We start from the raw sequence: 24,562 nt of genomic DNA on the forward strand, positions 1-24,562 counted from the left end.
TATTGCCTTCCAATAAAGTTTACCACCACCACCACCTACTTTATTTAAGATGTGCACTACACCTTCATCCACAGTCATGCTACGTACTGTATCCGTCATGGGCAAATACCTATCCTTCTCCAATACTTCCATTCTGAAGCCATCAAAGCTAAGCCATTCATATACTAAAATTCAGCCCACCGTTTACCAGCAAATCTTCATTATCTCAACAACATTGTGTATCATTAGCATGCAATTTGTTCAAATATAAATTGAGAATCCTTATTTTCAAGTCTCTAACAGGTACCATAGTAGCTGATGCACTGCAAGAATCCAAAATGTATTCTTCAAATCTAACCAGACTAGGTTTGCCTGGAACAAAAATTTTTTACTACAATGTGTACCTACTAACAATGGCGAACATACTGTTACTTTTGCAGCTGTTCAGTTTTGGAATACCATACGATTAAGTACAAAGCAATTGTTATCTTTAGGAGCACTTAAGAATGAGGTTGTTTCATTTATTCTTCACTCTAAAATGTGCAAATAATCTGCACTGCTTTATTGTTGTCACTTTCTTTTTTAATTTTTCTGTACCCTTGCATTATTCCCTGTTATAATTTTACCGTGCATATTACTCATGTATATTTGATGTGTTTCCATTGCTACAACTAATTACTTAACGCTATTTTTGCCATTTTCTATATTTATCTCCACTTAATTTCTGACAGGAGGTCTCCTTTCAGCCATGGGACCTACTTGTGAATATGTACCCCAATGCGTGTATTTGTTAACAAATAAAGATCTCCCCATCTCTCTATCTAAAAAGAACACACATCTACTCATGAAAACAAAACGGCAATGCACTTAGAATGAATGATGATTCGAGCATGTCCACCTTTACCTTTTTTCTGAAAAGTAGCAAAAATGACCTACGCAGTGCGAAATCTTCAAATTTGACTATGCGTAGCCGGATGCAGCCTGCTTAACCTCTTCGTGCAGTTTCATACAATTGGTGCAGCAATCACATCACAGAATCCTTGATCATCAGTGAATCAATGAAAACATTATTAATCAATGTCAAATGAACTAGAGTGCCATAAAAGGGGTCAATAATTCCATGTGGCTCCAAAGGGTTCCACAAACTTGCCCATCAATCGCTGCTGTTGTCATAGCAATTACGACTCATTGAAAGACATATCTACAAATCAGGGTCTTCAGTCTAAGATTGGATAATCATGCTCGTTGGACACTTTCGCGACACGAGTGTCACACGATGAAATGGTGCCGTGTGGGAATTTGTGCGTGAGCATTTCAAACGAAAGCACAGCCGGCCCACCTGTGGGTACGAGAGGGGCCTGAGGCGGTCGTAGTCCTCCTGACCAGCAGTGTCCCAGAGGCCCAGGCTGACAGGCACACCATCGCACATCATGGCCGCCGAATAGTTGTCGAACACGGTGGGCACATACTCACCCGGAAATGAGTCTGTCGTGTACGAGATGAGCATGCACGTTTTGCCCACAGTGCCATCACCCACCACCACACACTTGATGGGCCGTCCCGATGACACACTGCCGCCGACCTTCTGCATGGCTTCACACAGTCGAGTTCTGAAACCTACACAGGAAGCACAACGTAGCACCTCGTAAATATTATGCTCCAGGACTCCTACACAAAAGCACGCTTGCCTTACAGGTCTCTTAAAGGGACACTAAAGGCAAATATTACGTCAACATGGACTGTTAGAATACTATTCCAGAAACCTTGCAGAGCCTGTTTCATGAAAAAAAAAAAAAGACTTTAAGAGAAAATTGCGTCTGAAGGGTGCAGGTACCTATAGTGCAATGCAAATTACCTGCCCCAGAGCAGAGGAGTGGCGACGCTGCAAACGTTATCTCCACCTGTGAGTAAAATGGCACCTGACAGACGGCACTAATGATTTCTGTGCAAAATGCAAACATGCGGTCATGGATAAACCGAGCCAAGGAAGAGCGGTGAATTTGCCACTGCATCTACTTTTGGTAGAGTGGCGCAGTCCATTCGGGCATCCCGCGACGTAACACAGACGTGGAATTCTCAGCTACTTGCATTTTGTGGGAGTTTCGCGAGCCAGCAAAACCGGCACAGCACTGCACGATAATAAAACTACTGAAATGCGAAGGCGCGGGCAGTGCAGAGTCAAGCGAAAACGAAACATTTCAACCATCTGCGTCGTCATCAAGGGTAACGTCAATGTGTTATTTTTCCTGAACATCGAATAGAACTGGACAAGTAGCATTTTCTAATGGAATGCAATTAAGTTTTTATAACGAGAAGCTGAGTACTAGTGACAAAAATAAAATGAGGAGTGCCTTCATCATAGGGATAGTACTTGAATGTCCCTGGTGAGCTGCAAATCGTGTCCTGCATTTACCTCAATTTCTCGATAACTAAAACGTTCGCAACATTACTGATGCCTTAGGCATTCTTGAGCATTGATCTATCCCTTTAGCTTGACTTACTATTTGCCTTCCGTGTCCCTTTAAAAGTGCACTAGAGAAAAAGTCCAGCTGTATTAGTGGATTAGCTTTCTACAATAACAAAAAAAATTTACCACAAGAGGAGGCATAATAATTCAGAACATATACAAAAAACAAAAGATGGGTGGCAACACCACCTTGAGTATAATTTGCCATAACACCTATCCCTATGAACCAGTTTCAGCTTTTGTGCCCAGAGAGAGTGGATGTGCCATGATGTCACGACATCATGATATGCTGTCTCATTCCATTCAGGCAATCACTATGGCTGCCACAACAGTTCAGTCACAAAAAATACACGCAACACATCAATTTGTTTTGTAAGCAACATCAGCAAACATAACCTGATTTCTATGCAATGTCACTAGTTTTCCTCTGTGTCAAGACATCGCGATGATCTTGATCCCACTAGGTCAGAAATTTTGAGATCAAATTCAGTATTAAAATACCGTACAATTGTTTTCACAACCTTCGCACTAGTGCCATCGTTCACATGTGAGAAGCGTGTCGTAGAGTTTCTACACATTCAAAAACATGTGCCCATGCTGCTTTAAAGCAATGACACCCCATGACATGTGTATGCTGTAGTTTTCATCTTGTTTATCACGTTAAAACCACATGATCTTGAGGCATGCCGTAGTGGGGAACTCCAAATTTTGACCTGGGGTTGTTTAACATGCACCCAATGCACAGTAGACAGCCATGTTTTTTTTTCTATTCGCCCCCATTGAATTATGGCCGCCGTGGTTGGATTTGATCCCGCGCCCTCAGGCTTAGCAGTGCTGTGCCTAAGCCACTAAGCTACCACGGCAGGTCTTCTTTATAGTTTTGCCATTATCACATTACTTAAAAAGATTATAGTTATGCTCCCTGTCCCCAAGGCTAAATGTCAGGCACACTGCTTGCAGGAAAAGGGACAAGCCACAAAGAATCAATTCAACAATGCTGTGACAGCTATGTTCCAAGCAATGCGTCAACATGGGTAAGCATTCTTCTACTGCAATGATTAAAGACAGGCAGGAACAGAAGAGACAAAACAACCTGTCTGCATCTTTAATTATTTCCCTGGAAGAATGCACACTCTAAACGCGAACCAGCTGTCAGTAATGGGAGGCTGTCAATCTATGGCCAAGTTGAACTTTTATGTTACCACAGCTACAGAAATCAATCAATTTGATAGACAGTATTTCTACGCATTGTTAAACATTTCCATGTGAATTCTACTAGCAACAGCATGCACTGTTTGATACGACAACTGGACTTTGAACTATTTGTCAGATTTGACACTTTTTGGCACATTGGGGAGTCTGGAAAAATAAAACTGCGACTGGAGGTATTGTAGAAGCTAGTGCTCCTCCAGTGCTGCTAGCACTTCAATAAAAAGAGGCAAAATTTGTCTTTTTGTACACACAACAGCACAACTTTCTAAATGACAGCTGCTGCAAAGAGACACAAGCTTCTTTCAGGTTGTCAATTTTTTGATCCAACGTATAGGCTATTTTAACAATATCTGAAACAACAGTAGATGCTGATGAGTATGTGTTATTTTGATCGTCGTGTTCGAGTAATATTAAGTACAATGTTATTCCCCCCCCCCCCCCCCCCCGTGCGTTGCTTTTATCCATCAGTAGTTCGACAGTGTACAAGTAATTATGAGCAATCCTTCCCGTTGTTTGGGGTTTCACTCACAAAAGCATGCCATCTATTTCAGATCGACCTGCAATTGAAACTTCACTAGCTGTCTAATCTGTTACATTTTGAACACCACATTACTGTACAGCACTGTGCAGGAATCGAACAAAGCATGTGAAGGTTCCAGTGCCAGTTGAATGCACATGCGACCACCTTGCTTGCCCAGAAAAGCTGGTCGAATGAAATATTCAAGTATGAGGAGGCTTCTGCATGCTTCCTGACCTGACAACCATTGCTTGACGAGCCTAAAAAACGCAGGGAAAAAATCCAAATGTCAGCTGCAATGAGTAAAAACAAGTTTCCTGTACAATAAGAACTTACCCATTTTCACATTTGCAAAGCTACTGCCTTCCAATATAGCATGGGCATCACTATGGCTAGTACTGATGCCAACAAATCTTCACAATGTTTTGTGTGATCCGACTTACAAAACTTGAGAACTAGGAACAATTTAAATATTTTGTATATTTCATATTTCTTTTTATTCTCAGTACTTATACTAGAAATATGAAATTATTACTTTCAGTCGTGTTCCTTGCTTCGTTTAAGTTTCATATTAGAATTCTCAAAAGTTGTATGAGCAACTATTACTGTCATACTTCCATTCCAAACACCAGTTATCAGGCTATAACTTTATGCGTTGCAGTATATGTCCCAACTACTATGTCTTGAAATAACACATTAAAACATAAAAGCACCAGAACATGAGCACATTTCTAACGGTAGCAAAAGAGTTCAGAACACAATGGAAAAGAGCATGAATTCTGAAAAACGAAACACTTCTGAAGGCACAAGCTTCAGGATAATCGTCTTGATAAACTGCTGTTATGGCTGAGGCTACGCTTGTTTTTGACTTCTGTATTAGGCCAGCACACAATAGCTATCACACTCACTTATCTCTGCTTCCTGCATAGTAGGTGTGCATTGACCGTGACCACACAAGAAAAATTGTTATCAAGTATTTTTCACAGGTTTCTGTATGAAAAAACTAGCATTGAACACATTGCATGGTATGTTTTCTGTTGCACTAAAGGAACAATAATAGCCTTAAAAGTACATTGTCCGAGCCTTAAAAGAAAGTTTATCGCATGTGATACCCAGCCAAAATGGATGCCACATTCATCATCAGCAGCAGCAGCACAGCCTGTTTTATTTCCACTGCAGGACGAAGGCCTCTCCCTGCGATCTCCAATTACCCCTGTCCTGTGCCAGCCGATACCAATTAGCGCGCGCGAATTTCCTCATTTCATCGCACCACCTATTCTTCCGCTGTCCTTGACTGCGTTTCCCTTCTCTTGGTATCCACTCTGTAACCCTAATGGTCAAACAGTTATCTAACCTGCACATTACATGACCTGCCCAGCTCTATCTTTTTCTCTTAATGTCAATTAGAATATCGGCTATACCCGTGTTCTCTCTAATCCAAACCGCTCTCTTTCTGTTTCTTAACGTTACGCCTAACATTTTTCGTTCCATTGCTCTTTACACGGTCCTTAACTTGTTCTCAAGCTTCTTTGTCAACCTCCAAGTTCCTGCCCCATATGTCACCCATGGTAAAATGCACTGATTGTACGCCTTCGTTTTCAATAATAATCGTAGGCTTCTAGTCAGGAGCTGACAATGCCTGCCGTATGCGATCCAACCCATTTTTATTTTTCAATTAATTTCCTTCTCATGATCAGGGTTCGCTATGATTAATTGACCTAGGTAAATAGACTTTCACAAACTCTAGAGGCTGACTGGCAATCTTGAACTCTTGTTCCCTTGCCCGGCTATTCATCATTATCTTTGTCTTCTGCATATTAATCTTCAACACCACTTTAACACTCCCTCTATTAAGGTCCTCAATCATTTGTTGTAATTAATCTGCATTGTTGCTGAATAGAACAATGTCATAGGCAAACCGAAGATTGCCGAGATGTTTGCCATCGGTCCTTACTCCAAAGCCTTCCCAGTTCAATAGCTTGAATACTTCTTCCAAGCACGCAGTGAATAGCATGGGAGAGCTTGTGTCTCCCTCTCTAACCCCTTTCTTTATAGGTATCTTTATGCTTTTCTTGTGTTGTATTAAGGTAGCTGTGGAACCTCTGTAGATATTTTCGAAGGTATTTACGTAAGCGGTCTGTACTGCTTGATTACGTAATGCCTCTATGACTGCTGATATCTTTACTGAATCAAATGCCTTTTCGTAATCTATGAAAGCAAGATAGAGAGGCTTATTGTAATCTGTGGATTTCTCGATAACCTGATTAATGACGTGAATGTGATCCATTGTAGAGTCTCTCTTCCTGAAGCCAGCCTGTTCCCTTGGTTGCCCTTATTCTATAGATTATTTTGGTAAGTATTTTAAATAATGCTGGGAGTAAGCTAACGGGCCTATAATTTTTCAATTCCTTAATGTCTCCCTTCTTGTGGACTAGGATAATGTTCGCATTCTTCCAGTTTTCTGGGACCCTTGCAGTCGATAGACACTTCGTATAAAGAGCCCCCAGTTTTCCAAGCATTATGTCTCCTCCATCTTCGATTAAATAGACTTATTACATCTTCTCCTGCCACTCTTCCCCGTTTCATGTCTTGCAAGGCCCTTCTGAGCTCATTGCTACTTACAGGAGGACTTTCTGTATCCTGTTCATTACCGTTTCTAATTGAGGTATCCAGACTCCTCTTTCAGTGCATACATCTTGGTTTGTCCTATGCCAAGTTTCCTTCTCACTGATTTCAGGTTGCGTCCACTTTTTGGCGTCTTCTTCAGTCTTTCTAACATTATAGTTTCGTATATCACTTATTTTCGCCTTGTTGATCAGTTTTCAGTTCCGCGAATTCTACCTTCCCTCTTGAGTTGGACACTCATTCTTTGTCGTTTCTTTATTAGGTCCTCAGTTACTTGGGAGAGCTTGCCTACTGGTTGCCTTGGTGCCTTGCCTCCTACTTCAATTGCTGCCTCTGAAGCCAGCCTAGCTACCGTTTCATTCATTACTTCCATGTCATCTTCATCTCTCTGTTCTAAGGCTGCTTATTTGTTGGCAAGTACCTGCCTGAATTTCTCTGCTTTTACTCTTAGTGTCTCTAAGTTGACCTGTTTCTTCTTGACCAATTTTCTTTCTCTCTTCAAATTGAGGTGAATCGTAGCCCTCACTAACCAATGACCGCTGCACTTTACCCTACCTAACACTTCTACATCCTGCACTATGGCTGGGATCAGCAGAAAGTATGAAATCAATTTCACTTTTTGTTTCACTGTTAGAATGTTCATTATTCTCAGCTTATTCCTTTCTGTGAATTCTACCAGCATCTCTCCTCTAGCATTCCTAGAATCGACGCCGTAGTTGCCAATTGCTTGTTCACCAGCCTGCTTTTTCCGCACTTTTGCATTTAAGTCACCCATTACTACAGTATACGGAGTTTGCACTTTTCTCATCGCTAATTCAACATCTTCACAAAACTGATCTACTTCATCATCATCATGATTGGATGTCAATGTTGCCCGCTATGTCCTTATGGATTAGGAATCCTACCCCGTATCGCTTCTTAACTGGGAGACCTCTATAGCAGAAGTCATGTCTGTTATTCAGCAATGTATAAGCCTTACCAGTTCTGCTAATCTCACTAAGGCCAATGATATCCCAAACAATGTCCAATAGTTCCTCAAAGAGTCCTGCTAAGCTAGCCTCCCTCGACAGAGTTCGGCAATTAAATGTTGACGGGGTCAGTTTCCGTTGCCACATTGCCGTCACTCAAGTTGAACAAGTGGTGACGATTTGTGTAGTGTGCCTAGTTAGCTCATTTGGTAGGCCCAACTGAGGAATGCTTCCTTTTGAAGATATAAAAGATGTCTGCTTAAGGGCACAAGAGGCATTCAATAAGTTGTAAAGCACACACAGAAAGACCTGATGCCGAGTGCTACAATTTGCCTCTTGTGTAGATTTTTTCCCCCATGCTCTAGACAAAACATAAAATATATAAAAAATATTACACCAATAGTCACTTGTATGCCCTGAGCAAAGCACACATGCAGTGTGTCTTGAACAAACAAAACCTCTATGCTGGCAGTGCATGTGCCACAAATGGCTTTCACTGAGAAGTTATCGGACGAAGCCACTTTTGGATGAAATTACCAACAAAGTTAATGTGATGACCCGACACTTTTTTTAAACGGTTACTAATGAGGAACACTAAGCTGTATTAGTAAATTATGCTTCCGCAATGAACAGCCATTTCTGCAGAGAAAGATGGTTTGCCAAGCAAAAAAAAAAAAAAGCGAAATTGAATGATGGATGGAGACACTACGCCGAAGTACCAGCTTTTTGTGATGCCATGGATTTTGACAGTGTCTACATGGGTCTAGTTGGTTTCTTATCAGAAAAGGAACCAGAGTCTCAACCTAGCAAATTTTAAACATTTTTATCAGCTAAAGCAGCTCAAATATGTGAAATTACGTGGACCTTTTTGCCTCCATCCCACCTGTATAGATCACTCAGGTTCACTCATGAATGTTTCCCCCCCTCCAATTCTCTTCAGAAATCTTTGAATTTGCTAACACCTCACTAGGCAGAGTAACATGTCAGTGGTCCCATGCATTCCGGCAAAAATCAGTCTTCAAATGAAAAGCTTCTCTGTCCCTCTCAGTGCACAGGCTTCATGGGAGCTTTAAGTGCAATGTGAGAGCAGCACATGGCTGTTTTCCAAGCACATTGTTTGCCCATACATACGGGAAGGAATAATGCCAATGTAGTCAGCTCTGCAAATAATGGTAAGCATGAAAACCCACTGCGTTAATGGTATGCTGAAGAATGCATGGCTGCTCATTCGCACAGCAGTTACCTTCTTTACTAGTGCTTTCGTGGCACTATTCCACAGAGAACATTTATACTGCCCGACTACCTGCAGTAGACAGCCAAGAAAACATATTCAAAAATGCATCGCGGCTACGCAAACCATCTGAGCAGTAAAATACAAACCCCACTCCCCGATTTTTATTCCTTCCGCTTTCTCCTAGAGTAAGGCGAATCCCAGAGTGCCGATATGATATGACGCGCGGACATGTGCTAACTTCTGGGAAACGAGAAGCGAATCAGAAATGTGAAATTTCTATTAAGCCATTGCTGCATACCGTCCGGTTCAAGCAACGCGAAAATCATATATTTGCTTCGCACGGCGAGGGCACGCAACCGGCGGATGTCTGCTATCGGGTGACTAGCCTAAGCTCGACACACGCTAAAAATACACCTAGTCCGCCCTGCACACAAAGAGCCCAACCGCGCCTTTGCAGTTCTTTTCATCCCCTGTGACCGGCACGTGCTTCAATCGCATATCACTGCGCCAGCCGGTCATCTTGACGGACAGCGAGCATTACCTCTCAAGCCGCGCGACGACGCTCAAATTGCTCTTCGGTCGCGGTGATACCGGCAACTTTGATGACAACACAAAAGTTCATACCATAGACACAAGCCGTCCTATTAATCGCGGCACAAAAGTCCCGTGGCACAGACACGGAGTTAAATTCGCGTACATACACCAGAGCATGACTCACGGTGCGGCACACGGGAGCGTAAACAAGGAGTTACCGTGTCACTGGGATCTGCTGATGCCACCGAGGCGTTGATCAATCACGGACAGGGCGTGTTCACGCAACCGCCGGAGGCATGGTATGACGGAGCGAACGGACAACATCCGCACTAGACACTTGCATGCGATCCGCAGAAAGTTATTCGTCGACCCGCGTTTAACTAGCCGCCCACTGTAATAATCGCACAATGAATTCGTTCGTGCATCAACCGAAGCCTATCCAGACCATCAGCTCCACTACAGAGTACCAGAGTGTACTAGAAGTAACTCCACTCCGTTGCCTAGCGGCTGGCTTCAAACCATTTCCCTTACCGTTCCTATTTCTCTATGCATTAACAACTTTCGCGAACGTTGTGCAGTGTTTCTCTAGCAAAGTAAAAAAAAATGTTTTTACTTGCAATATCCTCGGATTTTGAATAAATAGAGCTGCGGAGAGAATTCAAGCTTTAGTTTTAGGAAGTGTTTTTGCAATACTAAGGTTTCGGTTTCGAAATCAAGCTGAGTTTTTATGGGTATTATTTGAAATTAATGACTCAAAACTGATCGACAGTAAAACATAAACGTTCTATTAATACCAAAGTTTTGCTTAGTAGTATCTCATCTCTCATGCATTTAAAACGATTCCAACTTTCGTGCTAGTCCATGCAAAATAGCCCGTATTCCATACAAAAATTGCCAGCAGTTTCAGTTTCTGATTCCCGCTCCACATCCTGCCGCAGGAAGGGCATTTTGCACAGGCGCATGCGATCCTGAGCTAAAATGGCGACTTTCCTACGGAGAGCAGTGCGGATTGCAGAAAATATTGCTTTACAACGTAACCTAAAGGTGGGAGAACCCTGTTCAATTATTTCCATGCGATATAACAGATCTCGTTCTGCCTTTATGCTGAGCGGTCAAGTTCCGCGGCACACAGCCGCTTTAGAAGCCAGATTGTCGTGGTAAACAGCTGGATTTCTTCTGATATTCTTCCAAGTTTTTCAAGGTGCTTGGCATTAGAAAGGAAATTAGAGCTTATTTATCGATGCCCCGTTGTTGTTGCAGCCGTATAGACGCTGATTGAGATTCACATTTGCTTTATTTCTCATCTTCAATTGCGTCGACTATGCCGGCGCCGAAAACGGTCGCGTAATCAGTTGCGATGCACCGGTGAACTGCACGCCCTAATCTAACCGGTAGCACATAGTGTACGCAGCACAGTGCCAATAGTTGTGCCCTGCCCTCTGGGTCGGGTCAGTGATACAAATGCCTTGCCCGCTCCAAGGTCAAACAGGATGCCTTGGGAGGATGGGTTCAGCGCAGGAACCTCAACCTTCACGAGAACGTCAGCATGCAGCTTCTTCAAGAAAACGGCGTCACCGTACCGAAATTCGGCGTCGCTGCTACCCCCGAGGAGGCGGAGGAGATTGCCCAGCGGCTAGGTATGAGTGCACAGCGTCCGAGCGGCGTAAAATGATAATATACCGAAACTGGCCATTCATTCATATTGGGTGTTGCAGGGTCCACTATTTGCGCTAAACTCCTGTTCACTTGCGAACGCCAGTTAAGCTCGTTCATTGTTTATCACGCCATGAATGCGGTGCTTTTGCCTGACACGCTCCAAGTGTGCATGCATCCGCGGTCATGATCGCGAGTGCCGCTGCAGTTACCAAAAGCGTTACACGTATCCATACGTATGTATCAGACAGGTGGTAACACCGAGTGCCAGCTTGCTCCTGACTTCTAGCATTTTTCCATCCGTAGTGCAGAGAGCGACAGAAAAGCAAACTTCTAGAGGCAAAGAACTTGCCGAAAAATTCAGTGAATATTTTTCCGTGTTAACTTGAACTACTTGTAACTAAGATGCCTTATGTGACATGCTTTCAGCCCTATGCCACTCAGCTTTGAGTCCAACAAATGAAAGAAAAGTTATTAGTGTTTTCAAAAGTCTCAAAATTAGCCATTGTGAAGATATACAGCTGGCTTAAAAATGAAACCAGCAATCTAGCTTTGCTGTTGACCTTATTGTTCATTATTTGACATTCGTTTATAGCCTTTTTTTAACAGCAGGTACATTTCATAGTGTAACGAAATCAACTGAAGCAATAGTACTTTCCAAAAGAGGATACGTAAAATGGCTTGGTAATTACAAGGCAATATCGAAATTACCTGCCTTTTCAAAAGCATTAGGAAAAAATTTCATTCAGGAAATCATCTGTAATGACTATCCTAAGATGTGAATCGCTTTCTCTGAATGAATTCAAAGAAATTCTAGATGATTTTTTAAAATATATATGTTGAAAAGTGCCGTGAATGCAAGTTAGGTCCACATTTTTTCATTGCACTACCTTTGGGATTGGCCTACATATTTAGTCTGCACTATCTTTGGGATCTATCTATCTTTGGAAAAACTGGTATGACAATTCCAGGAATGCTGTTTACATTAATTAAAATGTATTGACTAGGCTATTAAAGGTGTTCAACATCCTTTCTGTTATTATTTACAATACAGTTCCATTAGTGATCAAGCTACCTTTTTGCACCAGAAAGAATTAATTTTGCATAACATTGAGATGAGGAGAATTACTTCAAGATAATTTATTAATTATTCAGATGCATTCAATATAATTAATGCTTTGTTATGTGGAAAACTATCTTATATGGCATTCATGGTATTGCATTGGATTTAATTAGAAATTACTTGACTGATTGCTACCAAAATGTTTATGTAGTTAGCCAACTTTCAATTCCTCGATAAAATGTGTTTTGTCTCATGGTAATATTTTGGGCCCACTGCATTTCATTGTTTATGGAAATAAGGTTGTTGGGATTGATCAATGTGTGTTTTACATTATCTATGCAGATAACAGAAGCGTGTTTTTCTCTGGTACTGACATGATGCAACAAACAGTACTTTAAGATAACTATATGCATGGTCTGTCTTACGTGGTTTTGAAATTAAGTGCTCAAAAACAAAAGCTGTTGTACTTCGATCAAAGTACACATTATGTACACCTTCTAGAAACTTGCAGCTACACAACATGGTAATGCACTAGAATGGCAGCTTGGTCTTGTTGGGTTTCTATCCTGGTGTTAACAGCGCAAAATGTAGATGGGGCACGAGACGAGAAGAGGGCACTACAGTTGAATCTACTTATAAAAATATTCAAGTGCCGTGAAAATTCCAATGTTATAAACGATAATTGTTATAACCGGATTGCATGAAAAAAATCAAAATAGGGGGATGGCAGAGCTGATCTTAGCAAACTATAATGGCGGAGAGGCCAGTGCTCCTCCCCCCCACCTTCCTCCACCCGGCTGCTGATCGTGTTCAATCGTTTTAACTGCTTCCTGGGCGCTCTGATCACATGTAACAAGCCGCGGCTGTCGGTGTTAAAGAAAGGCACTGCTATAACAAAAGCAAATGAATGTCACGGGTAGCATGCGATATGCGAGCACCGTCGAGGCATCACTTTGGTGGCTTCATAAGGGGCCTTTTAAATATTTCAAGAAGGTTGCCACGGCAGCCTGTCCGCTTGAAAAATCCAGAAGAAACACTGAGATGAGATCGCCACAAGCATCTCTCCACGTACTTCTCACTGGCTTGCACCAGAAAAGCCTGTCCATTAGCCATGCATGCTTTCCTTCTCCTTCTCCAAGGCAGACATCCTTCTCCAAGGCATCCAAGTGTTCTATGTTGTGCAGCGGAAGGTTCCTCGCGAAAACGAAACCCCGGAAGGACTGAATCACTTGCACGGCCTCTTGTAAGGACAACGGCAGCCTTCCCTACGGCATTATTGCTGCCGTCGTCACCATCGCTATCTGATGCAAGCACGTTCGCGACGATCGTCCCATCGGTTAGAAGCACTTATTTCCAAATCTATAGCCGTGCGCTTTCTTTTCACCGGAAACGTCATGCATTGCCGATGATCAGCAGGCGTATCAGCTATCTTTCATTTCGGCGGCGTGTCTAGCAAAGCTGAGAAAACACGTGGCCAGGAATGACTTCGACACAACCAACAAAGATGAATACGAGTAATTAAGCTGTTCGCACAGCTGCACAGAATGAGGAGCCAGCGAGCAACATGCGAGCAATCTGCAAGCGACGCAATTGGTGCAGTCAATTTGTGTTTCAGAGGGTGGGGCGGTGTAGAGCTAAGGGCGCAGCAAATTCATGTTCAGAGGAGTCGAAGGGTGATGGGAGAGAGCCGCGCGGAGATGGCTGGAAAGTGAGCGCGCGGCGGCTGTTGGAGCAGCGGCCCATCATGTAGTGGCTCGAATTTCTCGTTTTTTTTTTTTTTTCTTTTCAAGGATTTCACCTTTCACTACCTTTCAGCTCGGACACCCAGGAGCCAGACTTCATCGTTATAACCGATAATGCAGCATCTAGGCATTGTAGTAAGCAGGTTATTTCACAATGTAAAACATACAAAAGTTGACGGTGCAGAAGCTACTCATTGTTATAACCGATATATTGTTAAATTGGTATCGTTATGAGTAGGTTCGACCGTACAAGCGCTGACTTTCAACAACGTTTGTTTGAACGAAACATGGTTTTTTATACCTTTGCCCACACGTGTCACAGACACGTCATTAATCTGAAACAAGCACTTTTTCGCACTCATGTCGTGACGTATTTGAAAAAACATTTGCTCTCGTTGCTTACTTCTGATAAGGCGGTGGGCTTCGCTGTTATGCCAAAAGATGTCTGCCAATATAAGGAGTTTGATGCCATCAGCTCCATTTTTAACAGTCATGAAAAGTCGGTTCTACGAAAAGCAAAGTCAGCTGCAAAGAAGCTGTGCAGAAACCTCAAGCTCAACCGCCTAGTGCATAGCATCGAAACTAGCAAAAAATCATCCCTTGACATGTTTTTTACTGTAAAAACGCATAAACCTGAGTAGTCCCTCCGGGTTATGGTATCCGAGAAGAGCACATGGCAGAAAGCGATTGCCCTGTTGAGATCCTCAGACGATGTAATAAGGTTCTTAAGAGACAATTCTAGCACTGACTTTGTAGTATGCTCTGTGGACGGTAAAGATTTATATTATTCGATCCCCCAAGATGACATTCTGGAGTGCATGGAAAAATGTGTAGATGCACACGGTGCTGTCGCTATTCAACATGCGTGTAGGGTTTTGACTAGTGAGTTCCTGGAACTCCTTTCTGTATATTTGAAGTCCACTCATGTTATGTGGGAAGGGAATGTGTACCTGCAGAAATGTGGTGTGTGTGTAGGATCATGTATTGTGCCAGCACTTAGTGATTTGTATCTTGCCCAGAAAGATAGATTACTTCAGAATGCCCTAACCAGAACATGCATCCAAAAAGTCTTTCGTTATGTTGATGATTACTTAGTTCTCTGTGATGGCTATGGCACGAATTCACATGACGCAGTTTTGGAGGCAGTAACATGCTTCATTCATGCGCTTCAGCCACTTGCTGTTACCCACGAGGTCCCCACGCAAGGGTCTTTGAGATTCCTTGATCTCACACTCGAGCTCTCTAGGGGGAAGATCATCATCATCATCAGCAGCCTGGTTACGCCCACTGCAGGGCAAAGGCCTCTCCCATACCTCGCCAACTACCCCGGTCATGTACTAATTGTGGCCATGTCCCTGCAAACTTCTTAATCTAATCTACCCACCTAACTTTCTGCCGTCCCCTGCTACGCTTCCCTTGGAATCCAGTCCACAACCCTTAATGATCATCGGTTATCTTCCCTCCTCATTACATGTCCTGCCCATGCCCATTTCTTTTTCTTGATTTCAACTAAGATGTCACTAACACGCGTTTGTTCCCTCACTCAATCTTTTCTTTTGTCCTCCTAACTTCACTGAGCCCTATTATATCCCATTTACTGCCTTCTAATTCGTGCAATAGCACGGTTAGACTCTTCTCACTAGATAACATTCTAGCGTTAAACGTTGCCAGGTTCAGATTCCAATGGCGGCCTGTTCGGACCCAGGTATTCTTAGCACCCTCTGCTGCGCCACAGGTCTGACCACCGCTGTGGTCAGTTGCTTCACAGCTGCTGGGGACTGAGGGCCGGGGTTTGATTGTTGTATTCATATAGGAGGTTGTGGCCAAGTACTGCACCAGGGTGGCCAATCCTGCTCTGGTGAGGGAGTGCATTACCGGTTCTGGTCACCGGGATCAGGCCGCGCTCCAGGCCTGTTTATGCAATTTTAACAACATGCGGATTTTTTTTAATCCGGTGGAACATTGAGAGGCACCGGTATTCGAACCACGGTCCTCTTGCACGTGAGGCGGATATTCTACTTCTACGCCGCCATTGCAACCTGGAGAAGGGGGGCGAGTCTGCTGAGCCTATAAACCCAGAGGCGACAAGGTGCCACTGTCATTCCAACCAGCGCATTCAAAACTGGTGAAGAGAGCCATTGCTAGCCCTTGTCTAGCAAATGCGCTTAAAAAATCGTGCATCCACACGATAGAACAAAGTTTTCGTCGACAGGTTGACCGCCTTACTGGGGCTAGTTACCCATCGCACCTTATTGTGTCTGTTGCGGAACGAATGAGCAAGAACCTAAAACTCGAGCGTGCCCATGGCGAGCAAGGTGGCAAGAACACAAAAATGAAAGAAAAGTGAAGGACCGTGGCCCTGCCTTACGTACTCGCATATCTTACCGCTCGAAAAAGATAGGATGCAAAGCTGGAGTTAATGTTGAACTTACTGCCCCGGAAAAACTGAAAAGCCTCTGCCGACGCGTCAATGCAGAAGAGCCGATAAAGCAGCAAGGGTGCACGATAAATCACCAGAGCCGTGTTGTGGATTGCACAGAAGCCGTGGTAAATGTGAGAAAAAAAAATGTGGGAAATGTGGGAAAAAGTATATAGGACAAACTGGAAGATGCACAAACGAAAGGCTAAAGTAACATAAACTTAGCATCGAGCAGGCAAACAGAAATCTAGGTATCCACGTCGGGGATTGCCCCTCTAAAGCTTGTGCCGCAGCATTCAGATTCTGTGAAGTGCTGAAAAGACGCAATGACCTGCTGGTTCGGGAGATAATTGAGGCAGCCGAGATTGCCAGACTTCGTAACCAATGTTTTAGCACGCCATCCTTGTTACTAACAAAAAATAACTGGAGCTTTTGCACATACAATCATTATCTTGAGTGCAAGAAAGTGCGTGTTTCACATGACGTGCAATGATGTGTCTGTGACGCTTGTGGGCAAAGGTATACGAAGCCGTGTTTCTTTCAAATGAACGTTGTTGAAAGTCAGCGCTTGTGGTGTCGTCTTCTTGTCTCGTGTCCCATCTACATTTTGCGCAGTTAACATACCAAGATGGTAATACATATTTCTCCTGTGGCTAAAACTCTGAAATACTAATGTGGAAAAGTTGCAAAAAGAGCTCTGTAAGGGCTCTAGATGTTCTAAGAAATGTCAGCAGTGTATTTCAGGCAAAAGCTACTCATATATAACTGTCTCTTTTACTCTCACCTATGTTACTGTCCTTTAATATAGGGCAGTAGCACACGAAAGGCACTTAAAAAATTTGTTTAGCAGCAGAGGAGCATTGTGACCAGTTGATGTTTTTGGTTACAATGCCCATCACACTGCTAGTTTATTCCTCAGCTATAAAGTTCTAAAAGTAACACGACTACCAACTCTTTATGTACTTTTAGGGCAGAACTCCATAAATGCTGTTCTAACTTCCAAACTACCCCAAAAACATAAAAACATACCTATTTGCTTCACACAACACAGTGAATACTGGTACTGTCTTTAAGACACTAACTGCGGCTACCAGCGCATAGAATATTTTTTTGCCATATACACTTTATAAAAAATTCCCTGTGTTTTATGAAATGACTTTTTCGTTGTGGGTAATGCCCTTGGTGCTTAGTTGTCTATTGTTATTATTTGTTCTGAATATGTTCCTTGCTCCTCTTGTCACGCATGTTTGTACATACATGTCTGATTAAGCTGCTCTGTTTATTGCTGTCAAGTGATTGAGGTGGTGGGGCCAGTCAAGCTGCTTAATCTGCAGCTTTTACTTCACCTTCCTCATCACAAACGGTACACTTAATATTTGCAAGAAATAAAATCAGTCAGAAGTTCATGCCAGTTTGTATGTTTGTGCCACACTCACGATTAGACAAAACTTCAGTTATTGAACATGTTTACGTCAAATTAAGGTAAATAACAGGTGACCTGGTATTTGATTTTAAGGCACACCTGATGTCGTGGTCAAGGCTCTTGTCCTAGCCGGGGGTCGAGGCAAGGGCACTTTTGACAGTGGGCTCAAGGGTGGCGTCAAAATGGCCTTTTCGTGAGTACCCCACCTGTTGCTTAATATACGCGTGCACTGGCACTGATTGATGAAGAAAGAAGTATTGCACTTGCAAGTGTGACCCGCTTTTGCTGTCTTACCTCTGCAGTCAAAGAGCTGAACTACTGCATAGGGTTAGCACAGCTATGGCGATGTGATGGCACTTTCTGGGAGCACTGGAAGGTTGCATGGATCTTTGAAAGAGAAAAAGAAAAGAAAGGGTCAACGAAGTGTCGATGCTAAAAAAGGCAGGGTTAGTGTACATATTGGTTCAAATGACTCTTTGGTTGTATATTGATTACAACTCTCTATTGTGTGTCTTTGTGTCTCTTTTTCATGCTCATTATTTACTCATTTTTTATCTCATTTGTATCATATTTCACAGGCAATTACATCGGCCTTGTCTTTAGCTTAGACACTTGGTTATTTCTTGTTTTTTCTGATCAAGAAGGCAGATAAGTCAGTCCAGAAGATAGTGGAGTTGATGGTGCAATGTGGCTCATTTTCGGCTATAATGGCATTAATTATTCCCATACCATAAATTTTACCAGCTCTGCAACTAATTCTACGCAAGCCATGTATAGTCCAATGAACTCGCTCTGTTCCCCAAAACTGTGCCATGCAGCAGCTTTCCCTCAACATGTCTGTATCTACAGCAGTGCGCCCTTTAGAGGCATTTAGCGTAATGTGGTTAATTCTTGACCATACTGGCTCTAATTACCCCTGTTCTGTTAAAATGATCTTCTATGCGACTAATTCTAGCTCTCTTATCTCGTTGAGAGCTACCTTTTGATACCATTTGTGACTCGCTATGACACTCTGGAAGCACAAAAGTACCATCCTTTCTTGAAATGGTTACAAGATTACCAGATTCTCCAAACCTATATGAAGTCTGCTATGAAAGCTTCATCTTCAAAAATAGTAAATGGGCAGTATGTCTACTCCTTGCAGAGGATTGACAACATTAATGCAATGTGATATGTTTTATACATTGTGATGACTGTTATGGTGATTATTGTTATGATAATAATGATGGAAGTAACAACAAAGAGTTAGTGTATGTACAAGTGCCGTGTTTATTAAAGAGCTTGACGAGGCGTGTGGAATGGCCAGGCCCCTCCTCTAGCTCTTCCCTGTCATTTCTTTTCATTGAAATGCAGCGCATACCTAGTGACCAAAGTTTGTGTGAAAGGGGTTAGAGACAGGATGGCATAGACACCGGAAAGTGTGTGACGTATCCTAAGAATAGTGCTGAGTGTATTAAAGGACAGTATAGCAGAAGGTGAGAGATTGAGTAAGCAGCAATGCTCATAAAAATCTAGAAAGCATGATACTTTGTAAGGGAATGCCAGCAAACAGAAAAGATAACTAGGAAAAAATCACGAGGCAAGGCACAGCAAAAGGAGCAGGAAGAGAGCCCTTACAAAGCAACATGTACCAACTCACCCGACAAGCCACTCTTGTGAACAAGGAAACAATGGTGTATACAGACAACCCCTTACAGGTAAAAAAAAAGAGGGTAACTACTGTTTAAACATTCAGAACATTGAAAATGGCTGTATGAGAGCGTTGATGCGGTCTAGCTGGTTTGATAGCGAGAGCACAAAACAACAAAGCGCTTCGTCCTGTTCTTTTGCACTGTTTCGACTCGGAAAGAGGCTATTTGCAGCCAAGGATATGTTTGATGATTCCAATTGACTCTTTTAAAAAGAAGGTAAAAATATTCTAGCAGTATATCTGAAAGGAAGTGGGAAAACTACTACACTCCATTTTTTTTTCTCTCTCACTGCATGGCTATGCATTGTTTACAGCTGCATATTTAGTACAGCACATTTTTATGGGTGCTCTGTACGCATGTTCTTTATTTGTGTGCATGTTTTCATGTCATGATGAAGATTGAATGGAAGTCCACAAAAGAAAATGTGTGTTATGAGTAGCATTGAAATTGGTGAACATAGAAATGGGTTGCTGCTGTGATTGACCCTCTATAAAATTTTGAGGGCTGATGGCTTGCCATGCCATTTTCTAAACTTATCTTGCAGATCAACATCACAATTTTAGGTTAGGTTAGGTTAACTTCAATCAAAGAACTTTAGTGACAAAACAATACAGTGGGATCTCGTTGATACAATCTTTGCGGGAACCGGAAAATAAAATGTACGATCTGAAAATCTTATCCAAAGCAAGCTCCAAAAAGTATGCAAATGGGCACACTCGATGACAAACTTGCTTGTGTGGCGTCAAGGGATACTGCTATGCATAACACTTTTATGCAGACCTCATCACTCGACAGCCACACGAAACTACGGCCAGCGCACTTTTATTTGGCAGCATTAAAGTGGCTCGTCAGTTTGCACTGAGCTATCTTCATTTCAATATCCATAGAAAAGTTTTTGAAGTTATAAAAAAAAAAACATCTCCTCGCTCAACCGAGCAGTGGCGCACCACAAGTCTGCGTGGCTGCACTGCCACAGCAGCGTTGTACCGCCGACGTCGCGTGCACTTTTCCTCCAGTGGGGCTGGAGCTTTGCACATGGCTAGTTGGAGTGTTATTTAAGCTTGTGCACTGAAACATAAAGCTATTATTTTTAGGAATACCAGTAAAAGCCCACTTCTTCAGTCATATTATCCAGTTTCAGGTGAAAACACAATCGCAATAACTGTATGAAAATATGTTGCTCCTATGGGATGTTTGCGGGGAAAAAAAAACATGAAGTATTATCTCTAATAATGTATTATGCATAATTGTATCGATGATATTCCACTGTACGTAACATTCTGCAGAGTTAAGCTGTAGATTGTTAAGTAAAGCCAGTGCATACGATGTACAGCCTTTCTCAAAACTATAAGGCCATGTTGCCCGCAACTGCCATGCTGACTACAGGCTGTTTAACCCTTGCAGATGCAGCTCACAAATTGTTCAGAAAAAAATTATTTTTCATAATGAGCCATCTAAGTAGGCCTCAGTGAAACCAGATAGGTTAGTGCCATCGTTTATTTTTTTGCAGGTATGTACACACTTGTGTACAAAGTGTCACGGTGATCATAAAATTCAGCAATGCATCTCATGCACGACACGAGAACTGTTGAAGCAGTAGCGGTCTTTTGTCAAGCAGAGTGGCAAATTCTCAATCGGCCTCTGCAGTCCTCTAATTCGCAATTATACAACTGAGAGCTGGCTCTGCTTCGAGCAGGATGGCGAGCTTCTGGCAGCGGTCTTCATCCTTCTCACTTTTTGTAAGTTACGTTCACATTCGTGTGCTTTGTTCGAACGATGTATGTGTTTGTCGCTTCAGCAATAACTTTGAAGATTAGACATGCACTTGAAGACATGTGCACTGTTGGGCTGCTGTCCGGGCTCAAGAGGCTTTTCAGCTGTCTCCTGAGGTAGTGTTGGTGGGGTAAGAGGGAGGAGATAAAAAGGCTTTTTCTTCCACTGAAGTATTTTTTCAATATTTTTTATGGTACCACACAACTTGTACATCTTCTAGATAACGTCTATAACTTCTACATCTTGCACATTCTCTTGATCTTTGTCTTAAATGCAGTTGTAACTGTGGAAATCAGCTCCACCAGCATCCTACTTTTCATTTGAGCCCACAGATGATATGATTTCTGTATGCATTTTCTCCAGAAACTAGTTCACACACTGCCTGTTTGTATCACCAAGTTTCCTCTCGGGAAACAAGGGAAAAGGCAGCGAAGCATATGCTGCATATGTGTTCGAGCTGTTCATTGGCTAGCCGAGTCGAGCCTTGCTCCGCAACATCCATTCCAAGCATGTCCACCATGACACTTCGTACAAGTTTTTGACTGTACACTGATTTTGATGGCGGCAAAATGCAAAAATGGCCGTGTACTATGCATTGTGTGCATGTTAAAGAAACCCAGGTGGTCAAAATTAATCTGGAGTCCCTCACTACAGTGTGCCTCATAATTATACAGCATGTACAGCACACAAGGATACAGTATTAACGAAGTTAACGAGTTCAAATACCTTGGACTTACTATCACAACTAACCTTAGTTGGCATAATCACATCAATATAGTCTGCTCTAAAGCGATGCGAAAACTAGGGTGCCTAAAACGAACTTTAAAACATGGCACCAAAGAGTGCAAGCTTACGGCCTATAAATCACTAATTAGACCTGCTTTAGAGTATGCTTCTGTAGTGTGGTCGCCCTATCGCATGAAGGATATTTCCAAATTAGAATCCATAAAAAAAAAAAAGCTGTTAGATTTATCTATGGCCGTTACGACCGTATGTTTTCACCGTCATGCCACGCACACGCTTTATCACTGGACCCATTGTCGTTTCGTCGCACATGTGACCTTCTAATCCTGCTGCACAAAATTGTACACGAATCGACTAACATTGAAGCGCCTATCTTGCTAACCACACCTACTGCACGAGTAACCCGACGTACTCACCCATTTAACATAGATCCCTTCATTCCAAAAATAGATTGCTATAAGTTTTCTTTTTTTCCACATACTGTTGAATTATGGAATAACTTAGATGGTTCTCTGTGTTCATTGCCGACTAATCAATTTCAGAAAGAACTGCCTAACCATGTTGGTTGACATCTTGTGTTCTTAAGTTTTGTAACCCACCTCTGCTATGTCTCTAAATGAGATAGCAGTATTTGTAAATAAATAAAATTATATTGAGATTTTGGCACGCAAATTCCAGAATTTTTTGACGCAGGTTTTCACATTGAGAATACGCAAGCTGCATGTAGGTGTTGCAATTGAATCTTCAGGCTCTCTCATGATCATTATATCGGCAAGTAATTTCTTTAAAGCTGTCGAGAATAGGTGGTGTCCGGAACCCAACGTCTGTGATGTGTTTCTGCCTCCTGCAATCGGTTCCACTGCATGCAGCCAGCAAAGGCATAGTATTCAAGATCTGCGCCACCAGTGGGACGTAGATTTGGATGCTACCTGTACCAAAAATGCAGGAAAAAAGAAGAGAAAAAGCACCTTACCTTGTGATATCAAGCCATGTGCTTCTATGCTGGATATTGTGCACATTAATTGTATCTGCACTCGCATATGGTGCATTAAACTGTACAGTTGCGAGACAAGGTGTTGAGAATTTGGCTAAATCCACCAGATTGGCTGCAACTGCGACAAGTTGTGAGGAAAAGCTGCAAGTTTGCAGTGTACACAATTGTGTACATAGCATGTGAAAGGGTTGAAAGAGTTCCTGTGGTATGCCAAAAGTTTCAACACTCTGGGAATTGTAAAAAACATGCTGATTGTCAAGGTCTGGAGTGTTGGGAGTGCCACGGAAACCACAACACTCAGCCGAATGACATATATGGTGAAAGCACGGAGTAGCCTACACACTTTTCACAAAGACTGTAAATTCTGTGTTGCAGTGTATCAGTGTAAGTAATCTATACATCGCACATTTCTGTGTGTGAACTTTTTGCTCTGTGGTATTCTTCTAGGATTTTTGTAATTTCACCTTCACGAGGACATGTTAGCCATCCTCACCCATTAAAACGGGTTGGCCTGATTGCGATCAACCTTGGAGCACAGCCTATAATGAGTGTCGCTTTAGTTTTGGTTTACTCACTTGTTTTCACCGTGTATAAGCCACTCCAAGCACATCGTGTTGTCGCAAGAAAAATCAAAATGAGGTGGCGCTCACCATTTGTTGCAAGTAAGTTAGAGAGTGCATTGTACATTGTTTATATTATCGATCGTGTTTGGTTATTAGAAATATAGGCCAGCAAAAATTTCTGTCTCCTAAGAAATTCTTTGGTTGCCATCATTTGCTTGCCTTCAGTGACTCTGGGCATTTTCATGGATTTTGTGATAGGCGATACCTTCATTGTTATATCGGAAATACAGACACTGACACATGCCTTGCTGAATGCATCATAATACTGGTACCAAATTCACAAAAGAGTATTGTAAAATAGTATGCATGTATCTTGAATACTGCCTTGCAATATGAAATTGCATCAGTCGCTACCATTTGCATTGGCATGGGAAAACTGCATTGATAAAAACATAATACTGCTGCTGCATTTTGTAGCGTTACCGGAACCTAGCAGCATTACATACTATAAGCCAGGAATTTAATTTGAGGCTGAGGTTTTTTGGAAAACTAAAATTCTTAGCTTGTATTCAAATAAACATGGCATGTTGTGCTCGTGAGAGCGCATGGCCGTCAATATGGCATTCCATTAAAAGGGGCACATAAGAAATAGACAAGTTATGTAGGAGGTGAAGCAGCACACTTGGAAAGAAAAAAAAAAAGACGGGCCACCAAAATCATGGTATTGCCAACGAGCCTGTCAATGCCTGTTAAATCAATGTAGCTGAAGCACTGTGCATTTGCAGGTGACAGCTTCTGTTAGGATGTTCTTGAACAATATTTCTAGTGTGACTATGGAATCCAGGTTTCACTTGGAACATTTGAGCCAAAGTTCAAGGACAATTCAAGAATTTCAAGAATGCAGAAAGCCAACATTGAAGGAGGGGGAAACAAACCTTATTTGTACACATATGCTGAAAAA

The 24,562-nt window shown here is 42.3% G+C and overlaps 2 protein-coding genes across 5 annotated transcripts in view; one reads left to right on the forward strand and one right to left on the reverse strand.

The window, feature by feature from the left end:
• Mtl (Rac family small GTPase Mtl) overlaps positions 1-10,006 on the reverse strand; it is a 59,209-nt gene extending 49,203 nt beyond the window's left edge. Inside the window, exons 1-2 of one of the 3 annotated variants that reach the window (XM_065441284.2) lie at positions 9,721-10,006; positions 1,319-1,596 (exon numbers count right to left, since the gene is read on the reverse strand). In XM_065441284.2, the coding sequence (XP_065297356.1) occupies positions 1,319-1,570 (252 nt within the window). In that variant the 5' untranslated portion in view covers positions 1,571-1,596; positions 9,721-10,006. Of the gene's footprint in view, positions 1-1,318; positions 1,597-9,543; positions 9,664-9,720 lie in introns of those variants that run through there. The other 2 variants (XM_065441283.2, XM_065441285.2) reach the window with 2 other exon arrangements.
• A 419-nt stretch (positions 10,007-10,425) lies between these two features.
• Positions 10,426-24,562, forward strand: part of ScsbetaA (Succinyl-coenzyme A synthetase beta subunit, ADP-forming) — a 62,361-nt gene continuing 48,224 nt past the window's right edge. Inside the window, exons 1-3 of one of the 2 annotated variants that reach the window (XM_065441281.1) lie at positions 10,426-10,580; positions 11,017-11,173; positions 17,930-18,029. In XM_065441281.1, the coding sequence (XP_065297353.1) occupies positions 10,515-10,580; positions 11,017-11,173; positions 17,930-18,029 (323 nt within the window). In that variant the 5' untranslated portion in view covers positions 10,426-10,514. The remainder of the gene's footprint in view (positions 10,581-11,016; positions 11,174-17,929; positions 18,030-24,562) is intronic. The other variant, XM_065441282.1, reaches the window with a different exon arrangement.

This window comes from Dermacentor albipictus, chromosome 1 (genome assembly GCF_038994185.2).
Source record: "Dermacentor albipictus isolate Rhodes 1998 colony chromosome 1, USDA_Dalb.pri_finalv2, whole genome shotgun sequence".
Lineage (NCBI taxonomy): Eukaryota > Metazoa > Arthropoda > Arachnida > Ixodida > Ixodidae > Dermacentor > Dermacentor albipictus.